The 23,676-nt window shown below is 51.1% G+C and overlaps 1 protein-coding gene across 3 annotated transcripts; it reads left to right on the forward strand.

Annotated features, from left to right (window-relative positions):
* The first annotated feature begins 36 nt into the window (after positions 1-36).
* Positions 37-5,184, forward strand: Bag5 (BAG cochaperone 5). 3 transcript variants are annotated; one of them, XM_076921062.1, is made up of 2 exons: positions 37-175; positions 2,011-5,184. In XM_076921062.1, exon 2 carries the CDS (start codon positions 2,036-2,038, stop codon positions 3,377-3,379), a length of 1,344 nt encoding a protein of 447 aa, XP_076777177.1. In that variant the 5' UTR covers positions 37-175; positions 2,011-2,035; the 3' UTR covers positions 3,380-5,184. The 3 variants fall into 3 exon arrangements, with proteins under 3 accessions (XP_076777177.1, XP_076777178.1, XP_076777179.1); XM_076921063.1 differs by lacking the exon at positions 37-175 and adding an exon at positions 249-573; XM_076921064.1 differs by lacking the exon at positions 37-175 and adding an exon at positions 256-506.
* The last annotated feature ends 18,492 nt before the right edge of the window (positions 5,185-23,676 follow it).

Here is a 23,676-nt window from a genome sequence, read left to right on the forward strand (position 1 = left end):
CACGGCGAGGCCGACCGTGCGCATTCCCGGAGAGAAACGACGGGAGGCGCGGCCCGCACGGGACGAGGAGAGGAGAAGTTTTCCCCGGGCTCGGAGCTGTCGGGCCCGCTCTGCGGGGACGGCGACAACGCTGCGGAAGTGGGGGTGGCGGGGCGCGATGGCGCGTGCGGCACAGGTGAGCTCAGCGCGGGGCCGCGAGCTCCGGCCTCCCCGACTCGCGTGCTTCGCCTCCCTCGCTGCGCAGGCCCGCGCCCGCCGCGCGCCCATTGTGAGGTCAGGCGGCGGCGCGTCCGGCCGGGCCGAGACCCGGGAGCGGCCGCCGCGGCCAGTAGCTGCCGCCGCCTCCGCCGGCCCCTTCACCGGCTGCCCGGGTCAGACCTAGCCGGGAAGGGCGAGGGGGGATGCCGCTGGGGGCTCCGCTCCGGTGCCGCTCCCCGTGAAGGGCCGATCTCCCACCTCGCTGCCCTCCGCGGCGGCCAAGACCGCCGCCACCCAGACCTCTCGGGGTAAAGCGCTGCGAGGGCCGGGCTTGGACCCTCCCAGGGACTGAGTTCTGTGGCCTGCCCGCCAGAAGTGAGCTGTTTGACAGAAACCTGAGAGCGTGGGAATTGCTCTAAGCACACTTAGGGGAGGCGAGTGACCGAGTTAATCGCAGTCGTCAGGTCTTTGCGGCGGGTACTTGAAGTCGAGGGCGAGGATTTGAAAGTTTGTTAGTTCCTCTTTCTGAAAAGTAGAAAGTTAGCTGTGTGGCCGAGTGGAGCTCCTATGAGTTTGGAAGAGCTACATTTTACTTTTCCACAAGGTTACCCTGCTGGTTCCAGAGAGTAGCTTAGGGTGGAGAGACCTAAGGAGATTGTGTTGCTGCTAACCTGATGGGTTGACCTAGTACGAAAGTGTGCGCGGCTCGCTCTCATGGTTTAAGACAGAATTCATAGGCCTAGACATCCACCCAGGCTGGACCATGAATACTTTCCGTTTGTTCTTAAAATCCCTGTCATGTTCCCCTATTTCTGTTTTGCTTTTGATTCTTGGTGTTATCAAGTAGCCCAAGGTGATCTTGAATTCATAATTCTCTTTGCTCTGTCTCCCTGGTGCTAGGACTGTGGGCATACACAAGCACACCAGCTTGGTTTGTTTTGTACCTGTCCAAAGAGGAAGTTGACATGTTACATCTTCCCCTTTTCCTCAAGTATGGCTCTTAAACCTTTAACAAAACCCTTTGTGTGTTTTGATGCATGCCCAGGTGCCAGAGTCTGGCCTCCCCACCCCACCACCATTTCTGTGCTGTCCTTTGATTTTTGAGGCAGGACTTCTCTTTGTCCTGGAGTTCCTCAGTTAGGCTAGGCTGGCTGGCCAGTGACGCACAGAGATCCATCTATCACTGTCTCCCCAGCATTGGTAATTTAACTGAGCAGTCTTGCCCAGCTTTTCTGTTTTATTTTATGTGCATTGGTGTTTCGTCTGTGTCTGGTGCCTGTAGAGGACAGGAAGGGAATCCGATGCCTTGGAACTGGAGTTACCGGTAGTCATGAGCTGTCATGAGAGTGCTGGTAATCAAACCTAGGTCCTCTAAAGAGCATCCAAGGCATTTAACCTCTGAGCCCTCTCTCCACCCCTTCCCTGGCTTTTTTTCTTTCTTTCTTTTTTTTTTTTTTTTTTTTAACGTGTTCTGGAGCTCCAAATGGACACTTGACTGAGAGTTATCTCCACAGCCCAAATGAACCCTTTTAAAAAGTGCACTAAAAAGGAGTGTTTAGAATGGGTTATTGGCCAGGTGGTGGTGGTGCACGCCTTTAATCCTAGCACTTGGGAGGCAGAGGCAGGTGGATTTCTGAGTTCAAGTCCAGCCTGGTCTACAGAGTGAGTTCCAGGACAGCCAGGGCTACACAGAGAAACCCTGTCTCAAAAAACCAAAAAAAAAAAAAAAAAAAAAAAAACCAAAAAAAAAAAAAAAAAAGGGTTATTGTCCTGCAGAGACTGTAATAAGTTATCATTTTTGCTATCTTTCAGTGCTTGTGAAACTGAACACAGAAGTATGGATATGGGAAACCAACACCCTTCTATTAGTAGGCTTCAGGAGATCCAACGGGAAGTAAAGAGTATAGAGCAGCAAGTGGTTGGCTTCAGTGGCCTGTCAGATGACAAGAATTACAAGAGGCTAGAGAGGATTCTGACGAAACAACTTTTTGAAATTGACTCTGTGGATACAGAAGGAAAAGGAGACATCCAGCAAGCTAGGAAGAGGGCGGCACAGGAGATAGAACGCCTCCTCAAAGAGCTGGAGCAGAATGCAAACCACCCACACCGGATTGAAATCCAGAATATCTTTAAGGAAGCTCAGGCCCTTGTGAAAGAAAAGATTGTGCCCTTTTACAGTGGAGGCAACTGTGTGACTGACGAGTTTGAGGAAGGCATCCAGGACATCATTCTGAGGCTGACACATGTTAAAACGGGAGGGAAGATCTCCTTGCGGAAAGCAAGGTACCGCACACTAACCAAGATCTGTGCAGTGCAAGAGATTATCGAAGACTGTGTAAAGAAGCAACCTTCCCTGCCGCTTTCCGAGGATGTGCATCCTTCAGTCGCCAAGATCAATTCTGTGATGTGTGAAGTGAACAAGGCCAGAGGGACTCTGATCGCACTTCTGATGGGCGTGGACTGTTCTGAGACTTGCAGGCACTTATCATGCGTGCTGTCAGGGCTGATTGCTGATTTAGATGCTCTAGATGTGTGTGGGCGTACAGAGATCAGGAATTATCGGAGAGAGGTGGTGGAAGATATCAACAAATTACTGAAATATCTAGATCTAGAAGAGGAGGCCGACAGTGCTCACGCATTTGACCTAGGGCAGAACCGTTCCATTATAAAAATAGAAAACGTGCTCAGGAGAATGAGAGAGATCAAGACTGAGCTGCTCCAGGCGCAGAGCCCTCCGGAGCTGTACCTCAGGTCCAAGACAGAGCTGCAGGGCTTGATCGGACAGCTGGATGAAGTGAGTCTGGAGAAAAACCCCTGCATCCGGGAAGCCAGGAGGAGAGCAGTGGTTGAGGTGCAGACCCTGATCACATACCTGGACCTGAAGGAAGCCCTGGAGAAGAGGAGACAGTTCCCGTGTGAGGAGAACCCCCCACATAAGGCTGTGTGGGATGTCCTTGAAAACCTGTCAGAGATCCAGGGCCAAGTCCTCTCATTCGGTGGAAATCGGACTGATAAGAACTACATTCGTCTGGAGGAGCTACTGACCAAACAGTTGCTGGCTCTGGATGCTGTTGATCCACAGGGAGAAGAGAAGTGCAAGGCTGCCAGGAAACAGGCTGTGAAGCTGGCCCAGAACATCCTCAGCTACCTTGACATGAAGTCTGATGAGTGGGAGTACTGATGGCCAGGAGCTGATCTCCTGGTCTGCACTTTATCTCCTTTAGAGAGCTTCCAGCTCATGGAGCCTAAATGTAATTTCTATGTGCATAGTCAATCTCAGTATTTATGATTTAATCAAATTATATTCAGTATTTCTGCTGCTTTTGATGTTGCAAAACGAATATCATTATAGCACATTAACTTTTCCATCTGGCTCATTATCCTTACAATGTGTGGCTTGTGTTTATTTTGTGTGTTTTTAATGGGAACATGAAAAGGGCAGCATTCCTAAGTTTTAAGAGGGCTGTGCAAGCATTAAATGCAGAATTTGAGAGTCTAGAAACAGATCAGACTTTTCTAACTCTAGCCAAACTAAAAGGAGGAAATTCCGGGTTGAATAAAGTCCAAGCCTAAAGCAGGACAGAGATGCTTTATTGTGCTAAACAAAGCTGGGACTTTAAAGTTACAAGGCCTGATGGGTCCTCCCTCATTTTAATAGCGTGGGGTTTTTGTTTGGATGGTCTGTTTTGTCATAAACATTTTTGCTTGAAAAAAAATCTGTTCCCCTGTGCTTTTCATTTTAGAGGGGGGAATCTTGTGTACAACACACACAAAATTAATGTAGTCTAACAACCCAAAAGTTAACCACACTGAGGAAGGGTGGAAACGTCACCTATCCGATACCTTCAAGCTATTTTTGCTTGTGTGATCTCAACTTAAAATTTTCCTTGTTAATAAGGAGAGGGAACATTTAAATGAAGCCAGTGGACTTTTAGAGAAAAACAGAGCCATCGCTATCTACCTGTGACTGCAGGATGAAAGTCGTAGTATACAGTGTCAGGTCACTCCAGAGCTATCAGGAGCATCTAAACATCACCTGTACCTACCTGGAGTGAGTCTGTGGGAACCTGCTGATGTCATAGCTCATGCTCCTGCCACGGAAAGTCATTAGGACCTGTCAGTTACATAAAGGGTTTTATTATTTGTTTTATCCTGTGTGTTTCTGCGAGTATTTTCTAGATTAGCCAAAACTTTATGGCTATTAATGCAAACAAAAAGAACTCTCCAAAATTCTGCAGTGCTTTGATAATGCAGGCCCCAGCGTAACTAACAGACCCCATTCCATGTTCCCATTTCATTACATGATCCTGTTAGAGCTGACCTCTTCAACTCTGATGAGCTGTGCTTTAAGTTGGAAGTTTTCTGTAATTCTCTGTAAACAGCTAAAAGTATGACAGACAAATGAATTAGTCTTACGGACCTAAGGTGATAAGCACATATCCCTAAGCTCACGTGCACCATCTCATCAAAAGCCCTTTACAGCTTTCCTACTGGAAATGTTCTAGAACACTGGGTCCTGTGGGCTTCTGGCAGCGAGCTATCCCCACTGCAGTCCCTGGAATTCTCAGTTTGGCCAGAGCTGCTCCTCTGTGTCCCAGCTTTAGAATGCTCAAGTCTGACTAAAGGTCTTCAGATTGAACTCCGGGGAATCGCAGGACACGGAAGTCACTTTCTGTGTACCTTTCACCAGGTTACTAATTCGTTAGTTTCATTTTGAGACTCAGCCTTTCTTCTCAAAGTATCCACTGTCCTGTTGAAGCAGGGTTTTTTGTCTCTTGAAAGTGGTTTTCCTGTAATCTGCTATGCTTACACGCTGTAAGCAAACCTGTCCCACGCTGCTGACCTTGGAGCCTTGCTTAGCACATGAACCTTTCACGAGTTTCTGGGTGCATCTTCTGGGTCCTGGAGATGGTCACTGCTGGGGTGGGCTTTGTCTCTGTTACAGCTCCTTGGATCCAGTTGTCTCATAAAGAATAAGAGAAAACAGCTGAGACTGCAGTGTCTTGTCCCTCTCGGGGGTTGCTTGGTGGGCTGCTTTTTTGTTTCTTTGTTTTATTCTTTGTTTTTCAAGACAGGGTTTCTCTGTGTAGCCCGGCTGCTTGGTGGGCTTTTTTTTTTGTTTTTTGTTTTTTGTTTGTTTGTTTGTTTTTTGTTTTTCAAAACAGAGTTTCTCTGTATAGCTTTGGCTGTCCTGGAACTCACTCTGTAAACCAGGCTGGCCTCGAACTCAGAAATCCGCCTGCCTCTGCCTCCCAAGTGCTGGGATTAAAGGCATGCGCCAGCTTGGTGGGCTTTTAACATGGGTTCTTCACTGCAGTGGTTTCATGATTGTAAGTGAAGAAACTACAAGTAAAACCCCAGGGAAGCATTAAACCACATCATTCTTGTTTCCAAAAAGAAATGTTTGCTATCTTCACCAAAATTGAGATGGCTTTGCCTTCAGTTCACTCTTTGGCCACTTAGATGAAAGTCTTATCACAGTCACTGCTAAATGAGTGTGTGTTTAGTTGTTTTATGCTTTAATGAAGTGTAACTAGTTTTCCTCATTTAAAAAAAAAATTTTTTTTCCTGTTTTTAATTTGAGGCTGGCTTTGAACTCCTGAGCTTCCCTCCTCCACCCCAACAAGTGCCGGGATCACAGAAGTGCCCTGTTATGCTTGGCTTCTTGCTGCTTTAATGCAAGTCCCCAGGTTGGTTTTTTTGGTTTGGTTTGGTTTGGTTTTTGTCTCAGCTAATTCTATACATGTAGATTGCTTTTGGTTGGGTTGGGTTGGGTTGGGTTGGTTTTGAGTTAAGGATTCACTCCAACCCTGACTGGCTTCACAGGCACAGAGCTCCTTCCACTTCAGCCTTGGGAATACTAAGATTGATTTACTGATGCATGTCCTAAGGGCTAACCACAAAGGCCTTATTGTTGTTGTTGGGGGGTTTTTTGGTTTTTTTTGGTTTTTTTTTTTTTTTTTTTTTTTTTTTTGGTTTTTTGAGACAGGGTTTCTCTGTGTAGCCCTGGCTGTCCTGGAACTCACTCTGTAGACCAGGCTGGCCTCAGAAATCCGCCTGCCTCTGCCTCCCGAGTGCTGGATTAAAGGCGTGCGCCACCACTGCCAGGCATGTTGTTGTTTTTTTAACTTGAATTTTTTCCATTAAGGACAAAAACACCTACCCATGATTTTGATGTGTAATCCAGAAGTGTTTCCCATATGCTGGTTCCAACCTCATCACTAGTAACCATGTGACTATTAGGTTCTCTTAACAAGCCAGTATTCTTTCAACATAGACACAGTAGCACCCCTTTAAGTTATTTTTTAAATAAAACTCATAGCTCAGCTTGGTATGGAGAAAGATGAGCCCAGAGTGTGTGTCAAGTTCTCTGCTGACCTCCAACTACCTTGTCCCTCACATTCCCTGTGACTTTGGGGAGGGACCCTTCACGCCCTACCTCGGAGCACTTGGCACTCTTCCCCTTTGCCACACAGGAGTTGGCCTTGTGCAATGTTTCTAGAAAGATCCTCTTCCTGAGGAAGCTCATCCTTGAGAAGATTCCATTACACTGCTACTGAGAAGCTGTCGTGCCCCACCCCCAAAGACCTGCACTGCCCACACACAATGGAAGAGCGGGCTCTGGCCTGTCACAAGTCTGACACACAGTAGGGGAATGTTTCCCATTGAAACATTTGTCATTCCACCTGCATGAAGCCTTCCTATAACCCAAGCAGAGGCAACCTGGGCTACCTTATGGGCTTTGTTTTTGAAGAGTTGAATTGTACAGGTTAAAAAGAGTACTACTGTGGGGAACTTGGAATCTTGTGTCACCACACAGAACACTGGGTAGCATTAGGCATGTCACAGGCTCCCTACAAGCTTACAGAAGTGCTAAGATTAAGCACTACCCATCACCCTGCACCGACTTCAGAGGAGTGGCAGTTTCTTGTAGGAGATAGTAGATAAGGAATCTGGCATCTAGGGAGCTGGCAGGTCAGGTGGAAGCCAAGCAGCCTCAAAGGACAGTTGAGCATGGGATAAACATGGATCAGGCCAACACCCGAGCAAGTTTGTGCATGGCCCCAGTCCAGTCCTGGAAGCAGGACGGGTTCCGCCCTTCCTGGTTGGGATGTGTCTGTTTCCCTTGCTATAATTAGGTCCTTTACTTGTTAAACTACCATTACCTCTGTATGGGACAAGCACCCACCAAGCAGTGTTACATAGGCATTCAAAGTTCTCAGAACCTCCGGAGGCAGGTTTAGTACTATGCATAGACAATCAATAAGGTAGTCACATGACCAGTGGGAAGACCAGGACAATGAAGTGCAGGTCTATGTAAATTAATTTATCTGGGAAGTCAGAACAATGGCTGGTGTGTGGTCCCCTGAGAGAGAATGGTTCCGTCAACTTAGGGTACAGCATGGGCACCAGGCTTGGTAAAGCCCCAACTGAGGTAATCAGGATTAGACAGGCAACACTCCAGTAACCAAACACTCCACAAGGTTCACCTCGCAGCTCTGCCTCCCTCAAAGCCAGAGCTGCTGGTGAGCTTCTTCACCTTGGCTTCTGGGGTTGAGTAGGTGTCGAGCTGAAGGGTGATTCATGCTTGGAACATTTAGCTGTGGCATCACGTTACTCCAAGCTATCAAATCAACAGCAGCAGCATGCATCCCTTTCAGAGAAAAGACTTCTGTGGATCTCATGCAGTCTGGTGTCCTCCAGCTGTGAATCACACCAGCAGAAACACCAATGTGAATTTCACACCTAACTACGTAGGATGCAGGGACCTTTCCAGAGCAGTAGGGCCTCAGGCTGCCCATCCATTTCCTATGACCTTCACTACCTCGGCTCATTTCAGTGTGTGCCAAAGGCCTTTGAATGCTTAGGCCTTTCCTCAAACTACCTTCTTCCCACCTGAACGTTGCTTGTTGTCTCCCAACCTCACACTCTGCATATATCTCCGCACAGTCCTTCCAGGTCCCTAGTCACAGACCTGGATAGTCCTGAGTGAGCAGAGGTGAGAGTCGTGAACAGCCAGCCTGTTTGTAGCCTGGGCTGGCTGCTTTCCCCAACCCCTCCCTCACCCCTTCCCGTCCCTAGGTCTGGAGGCATCTGCATTCACGTTTCCAGCACTGCCTGGCTTTTCAAGCTGGCCTCTGTACTTGTAGCCCCAGGGCCTGGGAGGAGCAGACATGTGCAAGCCTGTGGGATGAGCTGTCCTTTAGGATGGTATGTTGGCTTGTGCTGAGTACTCAAGAGACACTTACTGAATAACTCAGTAGGGAGGTGGTCTGATTAGCCATTCCTGTGGCTTCAGAGACTTTCCAGGGCACATGACCTCCTCTCTGCCGGTGTTTTGGTATCCCTTGTCAAGAACTCTAGTGGGATGCAGAGTGCCCTATGTGCATAAGACCCTTAGATATGCCACCTATGGGGACAGATGGCCCCCAGGGCTGGCAGTCCTACCCTGCTTCTGGTGCTGCTGCCTCCACTATGCAGTGTTGGGTTCTGACTTTAAAACTCACCCAGGCCAGGCAGTGGTGGCGCATGCCTGTAGTCCCAGCACTTGGGAGGCAGAGGGAGGCAGATTTCTGAGTTCCAGGATAGCCAGGGCTATACAGAGAAACCCTGTCTCGAAAAAAAGGAAAAAAAAAAAAAAAAAAAGTCTCACCCAGAACTCAAGTCTTCCTTGTAAATGGTGAATTCACAGCCGTTCTGTGACAAGTGCTATTTGCAGGGGGGGCGGGGTGATAATGGAGGGGCTGTGACAAATCTGTCTTCTTTAAGGCTGACTCCAAAGGACAGGAAATGGCTCCAATTCTTGGATGCAAAATTACTGACCTGGGGGCTGGAGAGATGACTCAGTGGTTGAGAGCACTGACTGCTCTTCCAGAGGTCCTGAGTTCAAATCCCAGAAACCACATGGTGGCTCACAATTATCTGTAATGGAATCTGACGCCCTCTTCTGGTGTGTCTGGAGACAGTGACAGTGTACTCACATAAAATGAATAAATAAATCTTTGACCTGGAGAAGACATAGAACCACCACATCTCTGGGAAGGCTGGAGTGTCAAGGGTCAGAGCAGGTACTTAATGTTCTGTGTCAGACTGGGGCAGAAGCGATGCCCATGCAAGGGCCTGCACCCTGAGGTGAGGGCCACGATGCAGGGGTCATATGTGGTTGAGAAGTCTGGGAAGGCTTCCTGGAAGAGATGCACAGCTGTTAACTGACAAGGATAATGTGTGAAGTGTGGTGTCTGCTGGAGAGGACCGGCCCAGAACCACTGTGGCCTCAAGACCAAAGTCATGACCACATCATCATTTCCAGGGTTGGAGCAATAGCTCTATCATTTCTTAGGGGGCTCCGGCCATATTTCCCCAGCAGAGCTGTGGGAGTGGGCCAGCCTGTGTCACCAGCGAAAGCTGCACCTCACTTGCTACTCTGGGGATTGCCTCCACCCAATAGCCACACTCTGGGCCTCCTGTCCTTCCTTCCAGCCTGTGTGGCACAGGTGCCCTGTGGTGCCCCTCTCCCTTCGCCCTTGGCCCAGTTCTGTTGTCAGCTTCATTCCTGACTGAGAGGTATCATGCTGGAGCCCACATGGCTGCTGCCTACCCACAGGTACTCACAGAGGACATGTCACCACAGCAGGTCACAGTCCCTTCCATAAGTCCACTGTTCTCACCTGTATTGGTGGGTGGGGCCTGGATCAGATGTCTTCAAGTTCCTGGCCTCTTATGTAGAGTTGAAATAAGCCAGGAGGTGGTGGTGTATACCTTTAATTCCAACAGTCTGGAGGCAGAGGCCAGCAGATCTTTGAGTTCAAGGTCAGCTTGGTCAACAGATCCAGTTCCAGGACAGCCAGGGCTACACGAAGAAACCTGTCTGGAAAAACTAACAAAGAGTTGAAAATAAGGACTTGGGGCTGGTGAGATGGCTCAGTGGTTAAGAGCACTGACTACTCTTCCGGAGGTCATGAGTTCAAATCCCAACAACCACATGGTGGCTCACAACCATCTGTAATGGGATCTGATGCCCTCTCATGGGCTGTCTGAAGACAGCTACAGTGGACTTACATAAAATAAATAAATAAATAAACCTTTGGGCCGGAGCGAGCGGGGCCAGAGTGAGAGGGAGAAGGAAAGGAGAAAAAAAAAAAAAAAGTACTCACATGCATTTGTGGAAGAAGCAAGCCAACCTTATTTGGAATGAAACAACATAACAGATTATAGCAAGCTAAACTGTCAAGGTTGACAGTGACCACAGGACTGAGTGCGCTCAAGGGTCCTGAGTGTTGCTGGGAACTTCTTTCTACAGCGTCTACAATGGAGTTGGTTAGTAAGAGACGTAGTTTGGGTGGCTCTCTCTGTTTCATGTGCATTGGTGTTCTGCCTGCATGTATGTATGAGGGTGTCCCATCACTTCAACTGGAGTTACAGATCGTTGTAAGCTGCCACGTGGGTGCTGGGAATTGAACCCAGGTCCTCTGGAAGAACAGTTAGTGCTCTTAAATGCTGAGTCATCTCTCCAGCCCCCGGGTGGTTCTCTATTGTAACTGATACAGATGAGGTCATCTATGTCCATTTTGCCTATTGCTCATGTTTCTTCCCATAATGCATCTGCTTTTAATCATATGCACGTTCAGTCATCTGTAGGTATAAGATGGCAAATAGGGGATTCTCTCTAATAGACGATATATAGACCAGGCTGGCCTCAAACTTTCAGAGATCCACCTGCCCTGCCTCCCAGGTGCTGGGACTAAAGGCGTGCCCCATCCCGCTCAACTGAGGATAGTTTGCCTTACTACACATACACCCACCCAAAACCAGTTCAGGCTGGATCAGGACTTCTATTATTAATAGTCCAATCAATACCTTAAGAATGCACTGGAATAAAAACTTCCTAAACTTCATTGTTTCCTGGGGAATTTAAGCATTATTGTTCAGAGATGGGATTGTGTAGCTCAATGGAGGTCAGGGGTGGAGGGGTTCTGAAGTTGCTAAGTGCATTGTTTACACTGGGTGTGTGTTCGCACAGTAAGTGCAGGTGAGAGAGCTAGGCTGCCAGGTGCATTATTACAAGGGGGGAGGGGCACACAACCAAATAGGATCCAGGCTAAACTATCCCTTGTTTGCCTGCCCCACCTGGGTGCCCGAGGCAAGTGATCCGTGAGCCTGGGGGCTCGAGAAACCAACCTACTTCTCATTTCCACCATCCCACAGGCCCACAGCAGACAGCCCAGCCCTGGGGAAGGCTCTTGTCCTCAGGAGTGCAGATTCCAGAATCCACCCACAGCTGCTGCAGATATCCTCAGCCTCCCGTGTCTGCCTTGTGTGTGGCTGGATATATATGTACAGGCGTAGATGGTTGTCACTTCAGATCCTGGAGTTTCCACCAGGAAGGAGGGCTTAGCCATGCCTAATCCAGAACCTTCCTGGAAGTGGGGAGGAGGGAAGTGACCTTATGGGCATGTGAACACTGAACAGGAGCTGAGAGCCTCCTGCAGATACTACTGTGACCCTGCGGTTCTGCCCACCAGAGCCCACCGCTCCAGCCTCAAACCTTTTCCCTCCCCCCTACCCACCAGGTCTCTCTCACAAGATGTCCATTCTTTTCTCCTTGTGTGGTACCATTTTTATTTTGGTATTTTGAGACAGGGTCTCCATGTAGTTGAGGTTGTCCTGGAATTTGCTCTGTAGACCAGGCTGGCCACCTACATCTGCTTTAACCCAGCTCCCCCCCACCCAAGGACAAGAAGGAAGAGGCCTGTGGCTGATGTATCCCCAGACTGTATCTGCCGCACCCCACCCAGCTCAGCTGGAGCTCAGTGGATGAATGGGTAAAGTCTAGAAGACAGTCATGGCTGAACTAGGCGGAGAGAGGCACAGGCAGAGAGACCTGGGCTCAGCTTCAGAACCAGATTGGCCAGGAGAGAGCAGAGGTTGAGAAGTCCTGACCTAGCGGGTCAGAGGCAGTGCTATAGCTGAAGACACACTGCTGCCTGCGGCAGCTCACTCACTCAGGTGACGCAGGGATTCTTTCTGGTTTTTTGGTTTTCCATGACGGGGGTTTCTCCGTGTAGCCTTGGCTGTCCTGGAACTTTCTACAGACCAGGCTGACCTCAAATTCAGACATCTGCCTGCCTCTCCTCCAGAGTGCTGGGGTTAAGGGTGTGTGGCCACCATGCCCAGTGCTGGGGATCCTTGACAGAAATGAACGTAAGGACAGAATGAAGGAGTTGGAGTTTATTAGAAGGTGTTGACAATGTTTTAGACATTGGGGTTAACAGAGAGGACCTCAGGGAATAGATAAGACACATTCATGCGTGGGTGTGGGCTTCTCAAGAGTCTCACTTAAGCACAATTTTGGTGGCTTCTTTAGTTACATCTCAAGAGGTTGCTAAGGAACCACTTTTCTCAGTAACTGTGATCAGAGGGTGGTTCCTGCGTGGAGGATTACAGCAGATAAAGTGAGAGCCGCAGCCACAGGCCTGGGAGAGAAGCTCATGTTTTTTACTGTACACAGAGGTTTGTGGTCTTGTTCCTGAGAGTCCTAGAAACTACCAGAGAAGGAAGTAGACTAGATCCCCAAAGGTCATAGTCCTCAGGCCTGACCTTACGCACAGGTCATTGTAATTGCAGCTTGCTGAATTGTGTATATGCACACAAAAGTGCTTGAGAGTGCAGACACACACATGTCAAGGCCCATCTGAACTCCACTCGGCCTCCAAGCTGTGGTCCTCCCACCTTCTGATCAGTGGAGACCCTGCTAGGGGGGCCCAAAGCGCATGGCGATTCTTCTGCTGCCACCTCCCCACTGCTGGGAGTGTAGGCCTGGGGCACCATGCCCAGTTTATGCAGTGCTGAGGATACATGCTGGGCAAGCACTCAACCAACCAAGCTGTTGGTAGAGCAGTTTTAATATTCTTATCTAAAATAGCCCTATATAAAGAGAATTTTTGGTTTTTGTTTTTTGTTTTTTCGAGACAGGGTTTCTCTGTATAGTCCTGGCTGTCCTGGAACTCACTCTGTAGACCAGGCTGGCCTCAAACTCAGAAATCCACCTGCCTCTACCTCCCAAGTTCTGGGATTAAAGGTGTGCGCCACCACCGCCTGGCGAGAATATTGTTTTCATGGCAAATTTTCTTAAGTTTGTCAGAATCCATTCATTCATTTATCCATTCATTCTGTTTCTTTGTTTGTGTGTTTTTCAAGACAGGGTTTCTCTGTGTAGCCTTGGTTGTCCTGGAACTTGATCTGGCCTCAAATTCTGAGATCCACCTGCCTCTGCCTCTGAGTGCTGGGATTAAAGGCGTGAGCCACTACTGCCCATCTCTGGCTAAGAATTCTTGACTTTACTGGCAAGAGGCTTCTTCATCTCTGCAGCGTGGGAGGGGTTTTCTCTCCCTTCCTATGCTCTTAATTTCCCTCATTTGTCATCCTGCTTTAGGGAGGACTTGGCCATTGTGGCAAATGAGAAGCAGAGGGGGCCCACGGTACACACACTGTGGCTTTCTGAGTCTAGTCATCTTCCTGGCCAGGCCTAGGGTAGGGAAGATGCCCAGCAACCATCCATACAGCAAGGTGCCCAAGATCCAGATGGCAGATTGAAAGTATAACTGAGAGCCATCTGCTCCCAGTGGGATCCAGGCATCCTTTCTCCAACTCAGGCCTGACCCAGAGCAACCGTGATGCCCTGTCTCACAGGCACAGAGGCTGGCTCTGGCCACTGAGTTCCCTCAGTGGAGAATGGAGAGCTTGTTATCTGGTCACGGAAAGCCATGGAGGACTGGCTCCTGACTTAAGAATGAGTGGGAAAGCCAGCCAGTGCCTACAGGCAGCCCAGTTGCAATTTCCTTCCTGGATGAGTCACCTTGGACCTTGAGGACATAAGATGGTTTGTCCTTTCCCCTTCATCCCTAGGACCCAGCTAATCCAAACCCTGTGCTACTTGCTCGCAGGAAATGCTGTCAGGAGCAGTGAGGTAGGTACTCTACGAAGGCAGACCCAGGTCCTGACTTCCCAACCTTGATGCCACAAACGTACCAGGAGAAAGAGGAAAGGGCTACACTGTAAAGGGGAAGGCAGTGAAGGCCACTTTAGGGGCACCCCCTTTACAAAACAGCCAGAGAGGGAAGCATCCCAGTGGGAACAGCCACAGGAAGCTCAGAGCAAGGCCCACATTTCAAAGCCAGGGAGAACTCAAGGACAAGTCAAAAACTAAGAGGGCCTGGCTGGCTCAGAGGTGGACTCTGGATTACCAGCGGGAGGATTTGGTTGCTTTAGGACAGGATGCTGTCTTAACTGTCCCCATGTGTGGGACCAGAAAGATAGGACCAAGAGAAGAGGGGGACATTGGGGAGGCTGGCATAGGGACAGGAGTGAAGATGCAGGGTTTGGCCTGTCTGACAGCAGGAAATGTCAGTCATGGGATGAGGTCACATAAGCTGGGTTTCGGTGGGTAGTCAAGATGCAAGGATCCTCATGGTTCATGAGCCTAGGGGACAAGGCACTCCATTTCTCTCTGCAGCCTGAGCCCAGTCCTGGCGCTGGCTGTGGCGGCTGTAGCAGGCTCCTCAGTGCCCTTGTGCCCGGATGCATGTTCCTTTTTCTTCTGATACTGCAACTTCCAAGCCTCCCGTGGAAGGCTATCTTTTGATTGTCACTCCTGACCAAGGAACCCAAAGAGAAAGCAGACATCCCAGGACTGACATGGTTACTGGAAGGGACCTATAGGCCAGGACCTTGTGAGGACCTAGGCAAAGATGTGCAGGCAACGAGGACAGTTAGTGCAAAAATCTTCAGGCTGCTTACGAGTCTGCAGAGCTGGAACCCTGGGCCTTCAGGCTGTGGGCACACCAAGGGTTACGTCTGTATCCTGGCATCTCCCCAGAATGTGCCATGAGGGCATAGGGCTGGAGCCAACGGCTCAGTGGTTAAAAGCTAAGAGCACTGGAAACTTTTCCGGACACAGATTTGACTCTCAGCAGTCACATGACAGCTTACACACATCTGAAACTCCAGTTCTAAGGAATCTACCCCCATCTTCTATCATCCAAGCGCACCAGGGACACATGTGATGCGCAGAGCTGTAAGCAGGTAAAATACCCATACAGTTAAAATAAAAATAAAGGAACTTGCTTTGTCAATCAGACTGGCCTTGAACTCAAGAGATCTGCCTGCCACCGACTCCTGAATGGTGGGATTAAAGGCATGCAACACCACCGCCCAGCAAAAAAATCTTTGAAAACTAATGGAGCACAGGTACGGCCCCCAGTGGTATGGGCACTTCCAGGGCAGCACCCTGGACTCAGGTCATGTAAGGTGGCAGCCCATGCAGTCTCTCTGTCTCACGTCATCTCCTCAGAGCTATGATGGAAAGAAACCATGGCTTTTTGCCCGTGCTAGGCCAGCGCTCTTACCACCGAGCACAGCAGCAACCTTTTATTTTGTGTCTGGGGCAGGGTCTTGCTAAGACGGCTTGAGTGAGCGGCCTTGAACCCACTCTGATGCTCTTGTGGCCCTGAATGGAGAGATTACAGGATTCTAGCCCCAGCTGGTCACGTGACTTTTGTTGTGGGCATTCACCCAGTCACTGAGCAGAAGCCCCAAGGGGGTGCCTCTAAGCGGCAGTGGAAGAAGTCTTGCGCTATGCCAGGAAGGGACTGCACGGGGCTCCTCCCTGGTTTCAGCTCTGTCCTCTAAAGCCCCCATTGCTAAGTGCCCACAGAGCCAACCTCGCCTTGCCAGGCTGTGCAGAGGGGACTCCAGACAGTCTTGGCCACATCCTGCCCCCACATCCAGTCTACTGACCAGTTAGAGCCCTTGACTTTGGAGCACCTCCAAAGCACCAGCGTCTTCAGAGTTCCTCGGCTCTATTTAGTTCTTCACATGTGACCACCAGGAGGCGCTCAAGGCCTTTTTTTTTTTTTTTTTTTTTTTTTTTTTTTTTAAAGCTTTTCTGAGCGTAAGCCTCTCAAAATGGTCAGGGCCAGCCAACTGGTGCAGCTGTCAGGCCTATTTCTCCCCCACTGAGTGCACCTGTCCCAGCTGATGGTGGACAGGTGGCTGTGACACCACCTGAGCAGCAGCTCTGTGCCCAGTGGTAGATGGTGTTCCCGTTGGCCTTCTGGTGACTGCCCACCACAAACAATTTTAAGTTGGCATGGGCCCTGCAAATCTGGCAGCTTTTAACTCACCCCAAGACTCTTAACTTGACCACAGAGGGATGGTCTTCAGCCCTGGCTCTGCCTGGCCCACTCTCCAACCGTCCCCATGTGGTCCCAAAGTCATCAGGGTGGTGGGGTGCAACTCTGGGTGTGGGGCAGAAAGGGCAGATCTGTGTTAACCTCTCCCACACAGGCTGTTCCCTCATCTAAACTCTGGCTGTTCCCTTGTAGACTGTCGTCATCTTTATAACCAAACCAAATGTCACTCCCTGAAAGAAGCCTTCAGAACACACCCTCCCCAAACAGCCAGCCTCGTGTTGGTCTCTGGGCCTGCCTGATGTGACAGACTTTCCTGAAGCTAGGCAGTTCCATTCTGTCCTAGGGCCATGGAACCTACCCTGCCCACTGGGGATTCTGCTCCAGGGCAAAGAATGAGGAAGAAAACAGCCAGAGGCAGGAGCCTGGTGTGCCCTGAGCAGATGTGGTAGGATGGGGGTGGGGTGGGGTGGGGTGGGCCCACTTTGCTCAGTTTCCCCAGCAATCCTGAGGCTTGAAGCCCTAGCAAGTTCTTGCTCTACTCAAGCCCCAATTCCCTGTCCCATTTAGGCCTCGTGTCCCGTGTCCTACATCCTGGGTCCTACCCTCCTGCGCTTCCCCAGCTAAGCCATGGCCCCTGACCCTCAGCAGGTAGATGGGTAAGGTTAAGATGAAGCCTGGCCACCGGTCCTGAGCCCCTTGCTCTGGTCTGAACAGCCCCATAGTGCCTGGATCTCTGGAGGCTGGAGTTCCAATCTTCAGGGCTATCCAAAGAGCCTAAGGCCCTGGGGACCTGGTGCTTCACTGAGCAACCTGTGTGTGTGTGTGTGGCTGTGTGTAATGTGCATGTGGACACGTGTGAGTTCATGACTGTGCAAATGTTAAGATTAATGCAAACATGCATTGTGGGTGTGCTTGTATGTAGGTGTAAGCACATATGTGTGCTCGCATATGTATGTGTTAAGGCGGGGATGGGGAAAACTAAGGATAATGAGGGGCTTGGAGCCTGGGAGCAGCCCTGACTGAGGACAGGCTGAGGCTGGACAGGGGCTGGGGAGGGCTGCAGCGGGGACTAGCTGGAGGTGTCCTGGGAACAGGCCCAGAAGGAAGCTTGCACAGGCAGGCGATGGCACCATAGCAACGCAGAACAAAGTGCTGGCCTACTTACACCCCACCCCCACTCCTCGATCTGCTGGGGGTTGGGGGGAGCGGCATAGGGCCTCTGGGGCCCCTGGGGACCTCTGTGCCCCTGCCCTTTGGGAGCCCAGTGCCCTGGAAGCCTTGGCCTCCTCTAGGCCAGGCTAGGCCTGTGAGATGGACTCGATTTGATTTCTTTGTCTATGAACAGGGTAAAGAGTGGGCATCTGGGGAGGCCCAGCACTCTACATGCCCTTGCCGTGGGGTGACATTAGGCGCAATGGTTTGAGAGATCTTTATAAATTTTCCATCCCCAGAAATCTCGGGGCTTTTGGGAGTTCTGGGTGAATGCAGCACCCTCCCGCCAGCGAGGGTGTCATCATGCCGGAGCTTCCTGCTCACTGTCACCGGGCGGGGCCCTTCAGGCCCTTGACCTCCCATTCCTTCCTCTCAGTGTGCTCAGACCCGGACCCAGCCTCAGCTCGGGGCGGCAGGATGACTTCTGGGACCTGGAAGTCTTCCATGTTGTCTGTCCACCCTTCATCACCCCCATCCTGTGGGGTCTCCAACAGAGTGTGGACAGGGCTGAGGGCCAGCAAGCTGTGAGGAGGCTTTGTGAAGCACCCTGGAGACAGGAAACCCTTGGCCTCGGGTGAAGGACAGTGGTGTCACTGGAAAAGCAAACATTTTTCTGACTTCCCGCAACCCCCGGAGGATTGTGTGGCCCCAAATTGCTGCAGCTCCTCATAATCCTGTGACAGGCTCTCCCCAATCTGCTCAAGTCTGGATGGCAGCTGTGACCCACAAGTCCCAGTTCTCCCCAGATCTGGGAGCTCCGCCCCCCAAACCATCATCACTGTACAGCACTTCTGCCTGGGCCTACCCAGAAGCCATCGATGAACAGGATACGGAGATGAATGGAGCTGGGTGGGCAGTAGCCTTCTGCTCTGTGTGAGTGGGGGGATGTGTGCCCTTCACAGGCGCCAGCTGCAACTGCCCTCCTCTGGCCCCCCTTAATTTATGCCATGAGGAGGGCCAGCCAATCGCTGGTCCCCCACTTGGCAGCGGCTTTGTCCCCAGGCGGATTCCCAAGGGCTGCCTTTGGGAAGAAAGGGCCCTTCTCTGGTGGATGGTGAGGTCACCAGGAGGGGCCCCACAAGCACAAAGGCTGTGGGCCCCCACCCCACCCCTCTGGCAGCTGCCGCTTTGTCCTCAGCTCCTGGTCTAAGAGAGACCCTGCAAGGCCCCTGCTCAGCCTTGGAGGGGCCCAGCCTTCCTCTCTATTAAGTTCACCAAGTGCGGGAGGGGGCAGATATAACCCGATCCTGATCGAGCAACAGCACCTACTGGTGTAGGCTCCACCCAGAGGCCAGACTAAGCCAGAGGCCTGGTTCAAGGGACGTGTGCAGCTACCTGTTCCGTCAGTACGAACAGGCAAACTCCAGGGGTGGTTGAGGGGGAAGCCTGAGATGAGAAGATGAGCCATTTGGGCGGCTTGTCTCCTGGCCAGAGGTGGGCTCTTATGCAATGACCTAGAAACCAGAGCTCCTGGCCTGGGGCCCTGATGTGTATATGCAGTGAGGGCAGGAGCACAGAAGGGGAGCTCTTGAGTATGCCCAGGAGTGGACCCAGAGTTCCATATGGTCCCGCAGACCTAAGCTGAGAGTAAGCGCTTTACCCAAACCCCCCAGCTCCAGTCAGAGCCAGGACCCAGGAACTGCCCTTTTCAGCATCACTGCTTCTACAAAACCCTCTCTGGGGCTGCGGAGGACTCTGGGGGGTGGGGGTGGGGCAGCTTGGGGAGGCCACAACAATAGGGACAACAAGCAGGTAGCAAGAGTTGTTCAAATATAGCAGAGAAGGGGTGTCCCCCAGAATACAGTGTGAAGGATGGATGGTGTCTGCCAGGCATTAGGGTATATCCATAGACCCAGATGGAATATGCAGGCACCTCAATAAGAGACAGAAGGTGGGGGAAGGTGAGGACTTTGAGAGCTGACATCCCAGGGGAGAGCCTGGTGGCTCTGAGGGTGTGTGTTTGGTGGTGGAGGAGCTTCCGGGGTAAAAGCTTGGTGACCAGACCTAGAAACTCAGAAACTGTCATAGGTAGGGGGAACAGCCAGGTGGCAACAGATGGGGTGAAGCATAGACCATAACAGTGCCCCAACCCCACACATGCCAATAGAACTCCTTAGCGTCTCCCATGGAAGGAGGAGGTGACACCTGAAGAGAGTAGGATGAACCTTTGGGACTGCCTTGGTCTGGGTCTACTGGGCTCAGGTAGGGGGCCTGTTGCTAAAATTCCTTCCCTAGGAAAGACTAAACAATGACAGATAAATCCTGCCAAAGTTCACTCTAGGGAACAGTAAGTTTATGGGGCTTTCTTACAGAACATAGGTGAGGGGTTACTTCAGGGATGTGGGTGCTCCCAACAGGGTGGACCTGGAAAGCCTTTACACAGCAGGAGTGAGCGGGCCCTCTTAGTCTTCCCTGGCTTATATACCGCAGTCACTCCTGAGGCCAACTAAGGCAGATGGCTGGCTACTCAGATAAGGGCCTCATGACCCTCACCACCCTTCCGTGAGTAAGAGTCAACAATCCCAGCTGGGATAATCATGTTGCAGGGTGCAGGGTGTGGCAGTTGCTTGTTTCTAAGGATAATCATGCACAACAGGGAACCCCTGTGGAAGGCCTGAGTGGAGGCATGGGCCCACCCACAACTCAAATCCTGGACTCTGTGAATCCTTCATGCCTGTCTCTGAGGGAGCAGATGCAGGAGTGCACACGTTAGTCCAGAGTGGCTAGAGACTAATGCAAGGGGGTAGTGGGGAGGGCAAGCTGGCCACCCCCAGACAGGCTGCAGGCACCTTGGTGAGGGGCTGGCCAGTGGCCACATTTAGCATTGGAGGGCCTAGAGCCAGTTGCCTGGATTTCCTGCAGAATCCACAGCAGAACCAGGAAGGCGGGGACAAGGAGACACTGGTGCTCCAACTCCCTCCCCAAACATCCCCTTTCCTCGTTGCCTAGTGCACTGAATGTCCACTGTTCCTGTAACTTAGCAACGGGCCTCTGTCGCCCCCACTGTCTCCACCCCACAGCTGGCCCTACCACCCACAATGGGTGCCTGCATTCCACCGCAAGGCCAGGACCTCAGCAGGCCCAAGCTTTCTGAAGAAGCCAGATTGGGGGAGGATGCTTATTTACTCTGTGTGTGTGCGTGTGTTGTAGCTCAGAGTGGCCAGTGATCGGTGTGACAGAGGCTGCCCCAGCAGGCAGCCAGGTCCCTGCTTCCCACCAGGGGTTGGCTCCTTGCACAGTGTTGCTTCCTGTGGCAACCACACACACATCTTCAGAACTCTCACCACGTTCCTGCTTGACAGTGACCCCATTGACACCCTCACTCTGGGCAAACACAACACTTAAACAGGAAGTGGCTGTGTGGATGTATCAAGTGCCAAATCAGTCTGGCAGCTACATGGGCTGGTCAGGGGGCTTGGAGAAGGGTAGGGACGGGAGAGTTCTCCAGTGTGCAGATCGGGAGTATAGAAAGTGGGTTTCTGGCCTGGCTCAGAGGTAGGGAGGACTATAGGCTCCAGCCATTCTACTCTACATAGGGAGATCCCCACATATACACATTCTTTTCGGAGGGACAGTCCAGAGCTGTTGTTGGCAGATGGGCTACAGACGTTCTGAAAGGGACCAGAGGCCTCCAGCATTGACTTTAGAGGCCAATGTGGGTGAAGGGTGGCTCCAGGCCCTTTCTTCCGGTTCTACCCTGCAAGGTTAGGATGCTTTGATGTTTCGGGGAACATCCTGACTCACTTGGGGGAGAGAAGGATGAACACATGACCTGTGCTGGGGACAGGGCTCACAGCTGGGGACATGTAACCCCACTGGCCACCCAAGCCTTGCTGTGGTCCTAGGGATGGAGGACTGGAGACCCTGGAGCTCACCAACTTGAGGGGTTCCTGGTGAGAGTGAGGCTTGGAGCAGGGATTGCTGGGAGCAATTACCACACCGGTGCCACGGTTGAGAGAAGCATCCAGAGCCGCTCCAGGGCCTCCCAACCCACCCAGCATCATCGACAGGGCTTGTATGTCTCTCCCCACTCCCACCTCACCCTGCACCCACGTTGTTTTGAGTCAACTCTCAGCCACCGTATCCTCCCACAAACACCGTAAGTACATGAGAAAGTTGTCCTGTCTTAAACACTCAAGAATCAATCCATTTCAGGTTGACCAGTGGCAGCTGTGACGAACACCTTTAATCCCAGCACTTGAGAGCTGGAGGCAGCTGAATCAAAAAAAAAAAAAAAAAAAAATCAATCCACTTCTGGTTTCCTGGTAGCTGCCTTAAGAAAGCACGTGGAAACAGCATGGTGGGGCACGCTGTTTGGGAGGCGGAGTCCTGAGGATCTGAGATACACCAATGCCTGTCTGGTTTGATTTTTTTTTTGAGACAAAGGTTTCTCTGTGTTGGCCTGGCTATCCTGGAACTCACTCTGTAGACCAGGCTGGCCTTGAACTCTGACATCCGTCTGCGTCTGCGTCCTGGGTGCTAGGGTTAAATACATATGCGACCAGGTCTGGCTAAGATTCTGTCTCAAAAAAATTAAGCAAAAGACCAGCTGGTTTGTTTACCTTGGGACCATGAGGTCCTTGCCCAGTGGAGCACGCAGGCTCTCTGTAGGAGCCTCAGTGCCTTTGCAAGATGGAGCCAGCAGCAGTAACAATCCTGAGAAGTGTTTGGGGGACTCCAAGGCACACTTCCCCAGACTGAATGACCAAGGAGCTCTGAATGACAACAGCCTCAGAAGGAGCAATGGCTCTCAGAAGGTAACTGTTTACAGTCTGCAGAAACAGAGGAGAAAGCCAGTTGGAGGAATCCAGGTCTTTCCAGGAGAGGCTGCTAGGCTTGAGCCTTCTGATAGCTATCAGAGTTGGGCAGAGGGTTTCTGGGTGGATGCTTCATGCCAACAGTGAGACTGTGGCTTGTCCCGCTGCCTGGCATGAGATCCACCCTGAAGCCTGTGAAGCCCACAGAAGCAAACACTTGTGCAGGAGGGGTGCATCGGTCCAGGCAGCAGTCTGACAGGGAGAGGCCAGGATGTACTAGGTATTATCAGCATGCCCAAGCGGAAGTATGGACCTGGCTTCCAAAGTCCTGTGACTATACCGGCTCTCAAGGCTACTCTGGAAGGGCAAGACCCAGGAAAAATTAGGTAGGATGGACTAGATGGTAAAATTCTGTATACTTCCAGCAGATGGACCCCAATGGGATGCGAGTTTCCTAGTAGCTAAACCAACGGGGAACCAAGATCTCTCAAGCTAGTATTTTTTGGAGCCAATGAAATCGCTCAGCAGGTAGACACTTACAACCAAACTTGACAACCTGAGTTCTGTCCCTAAGACTCACCCAGTGGAAGGAGAGAGCCAATCCCCACAGACCACCCTTTGACCTCCACACACGTGACAACTGTACACAAATGCACAAAACAAACAAAAGCAACCTGACTTGAATCCAACTGGCTGGGCAGTGGTGGTGCACGCCTTTAATCCCAGCACTTGAGAGGCAAGGGCAGGCGGATTTCTGAGTTTGAGGCTAGCCTGGTCTACAGAGGCTAGCCTGGTGTTACAGGACAGTCAGGGATACACAGAGAAACCCTGTCTCAAGAAACCAAACCAAACCAAACCAAAAAAAAAAAAAAAAAAAAGAAAGAAAGAAAGAAAAGAATCCGACTGGTCAACAGCTTCTAGGTAGGCACTGCTGGAGCACACAGCTATCTAGCCATATTTGGAGAGGAAGCCTGAAGCTGTCCCTCTGTAAGCACAGATTGGGTCAGCTAAACAGGTGGATGCCCAGGCCTGGGAGGATCTGGTGTAAAGTCCTACTGTGTAGAACACACCTTGGTACTGCCAGAGCCAGGAGAAGTACTGAGCTCAATTTAAAGGTACAGACCTGTTCTGCCAGGACATCAGTTCAAATGGTGAAGGACTTTGCTGTAGGTCTGAGGTCACCTTTGTTCCCAGGACTACGGTTCAAGGAGGCTCAGAACATAAGGCTGAACTGAGCTGCTCAGGACTCATCAAGGGGCAAGGTCCTGGAAACCTCCCGTGCAGCCTGGTACCTGTACATGGCACATCAGGATAGGCGG

This window comes from Arvicanthis niloticus, chromosome 23 (genome assembly GCF_011762505.2).
Source record: "Arvicanthis niloticus isolate mArvNil1 chromosome 23, mArvNil1.pat.X, whole genome shotgun sequence".
Lineage (NCBI taxonomy): Eukaryota > Metazoa > Chordata > Mammalia > Rodentia > Muridae > Arvicanthis > Arvicanthis niloticus.

What these genes read in the sequence shown, in the direction of transcription:
- Bag5 (XM_076921062.1), top strand. Translation starts at nt 2,036, where the DNA reads ATGGATATGGGAAACCAACACCCTTCTATTAGTAGGCTTCAGGAGATC.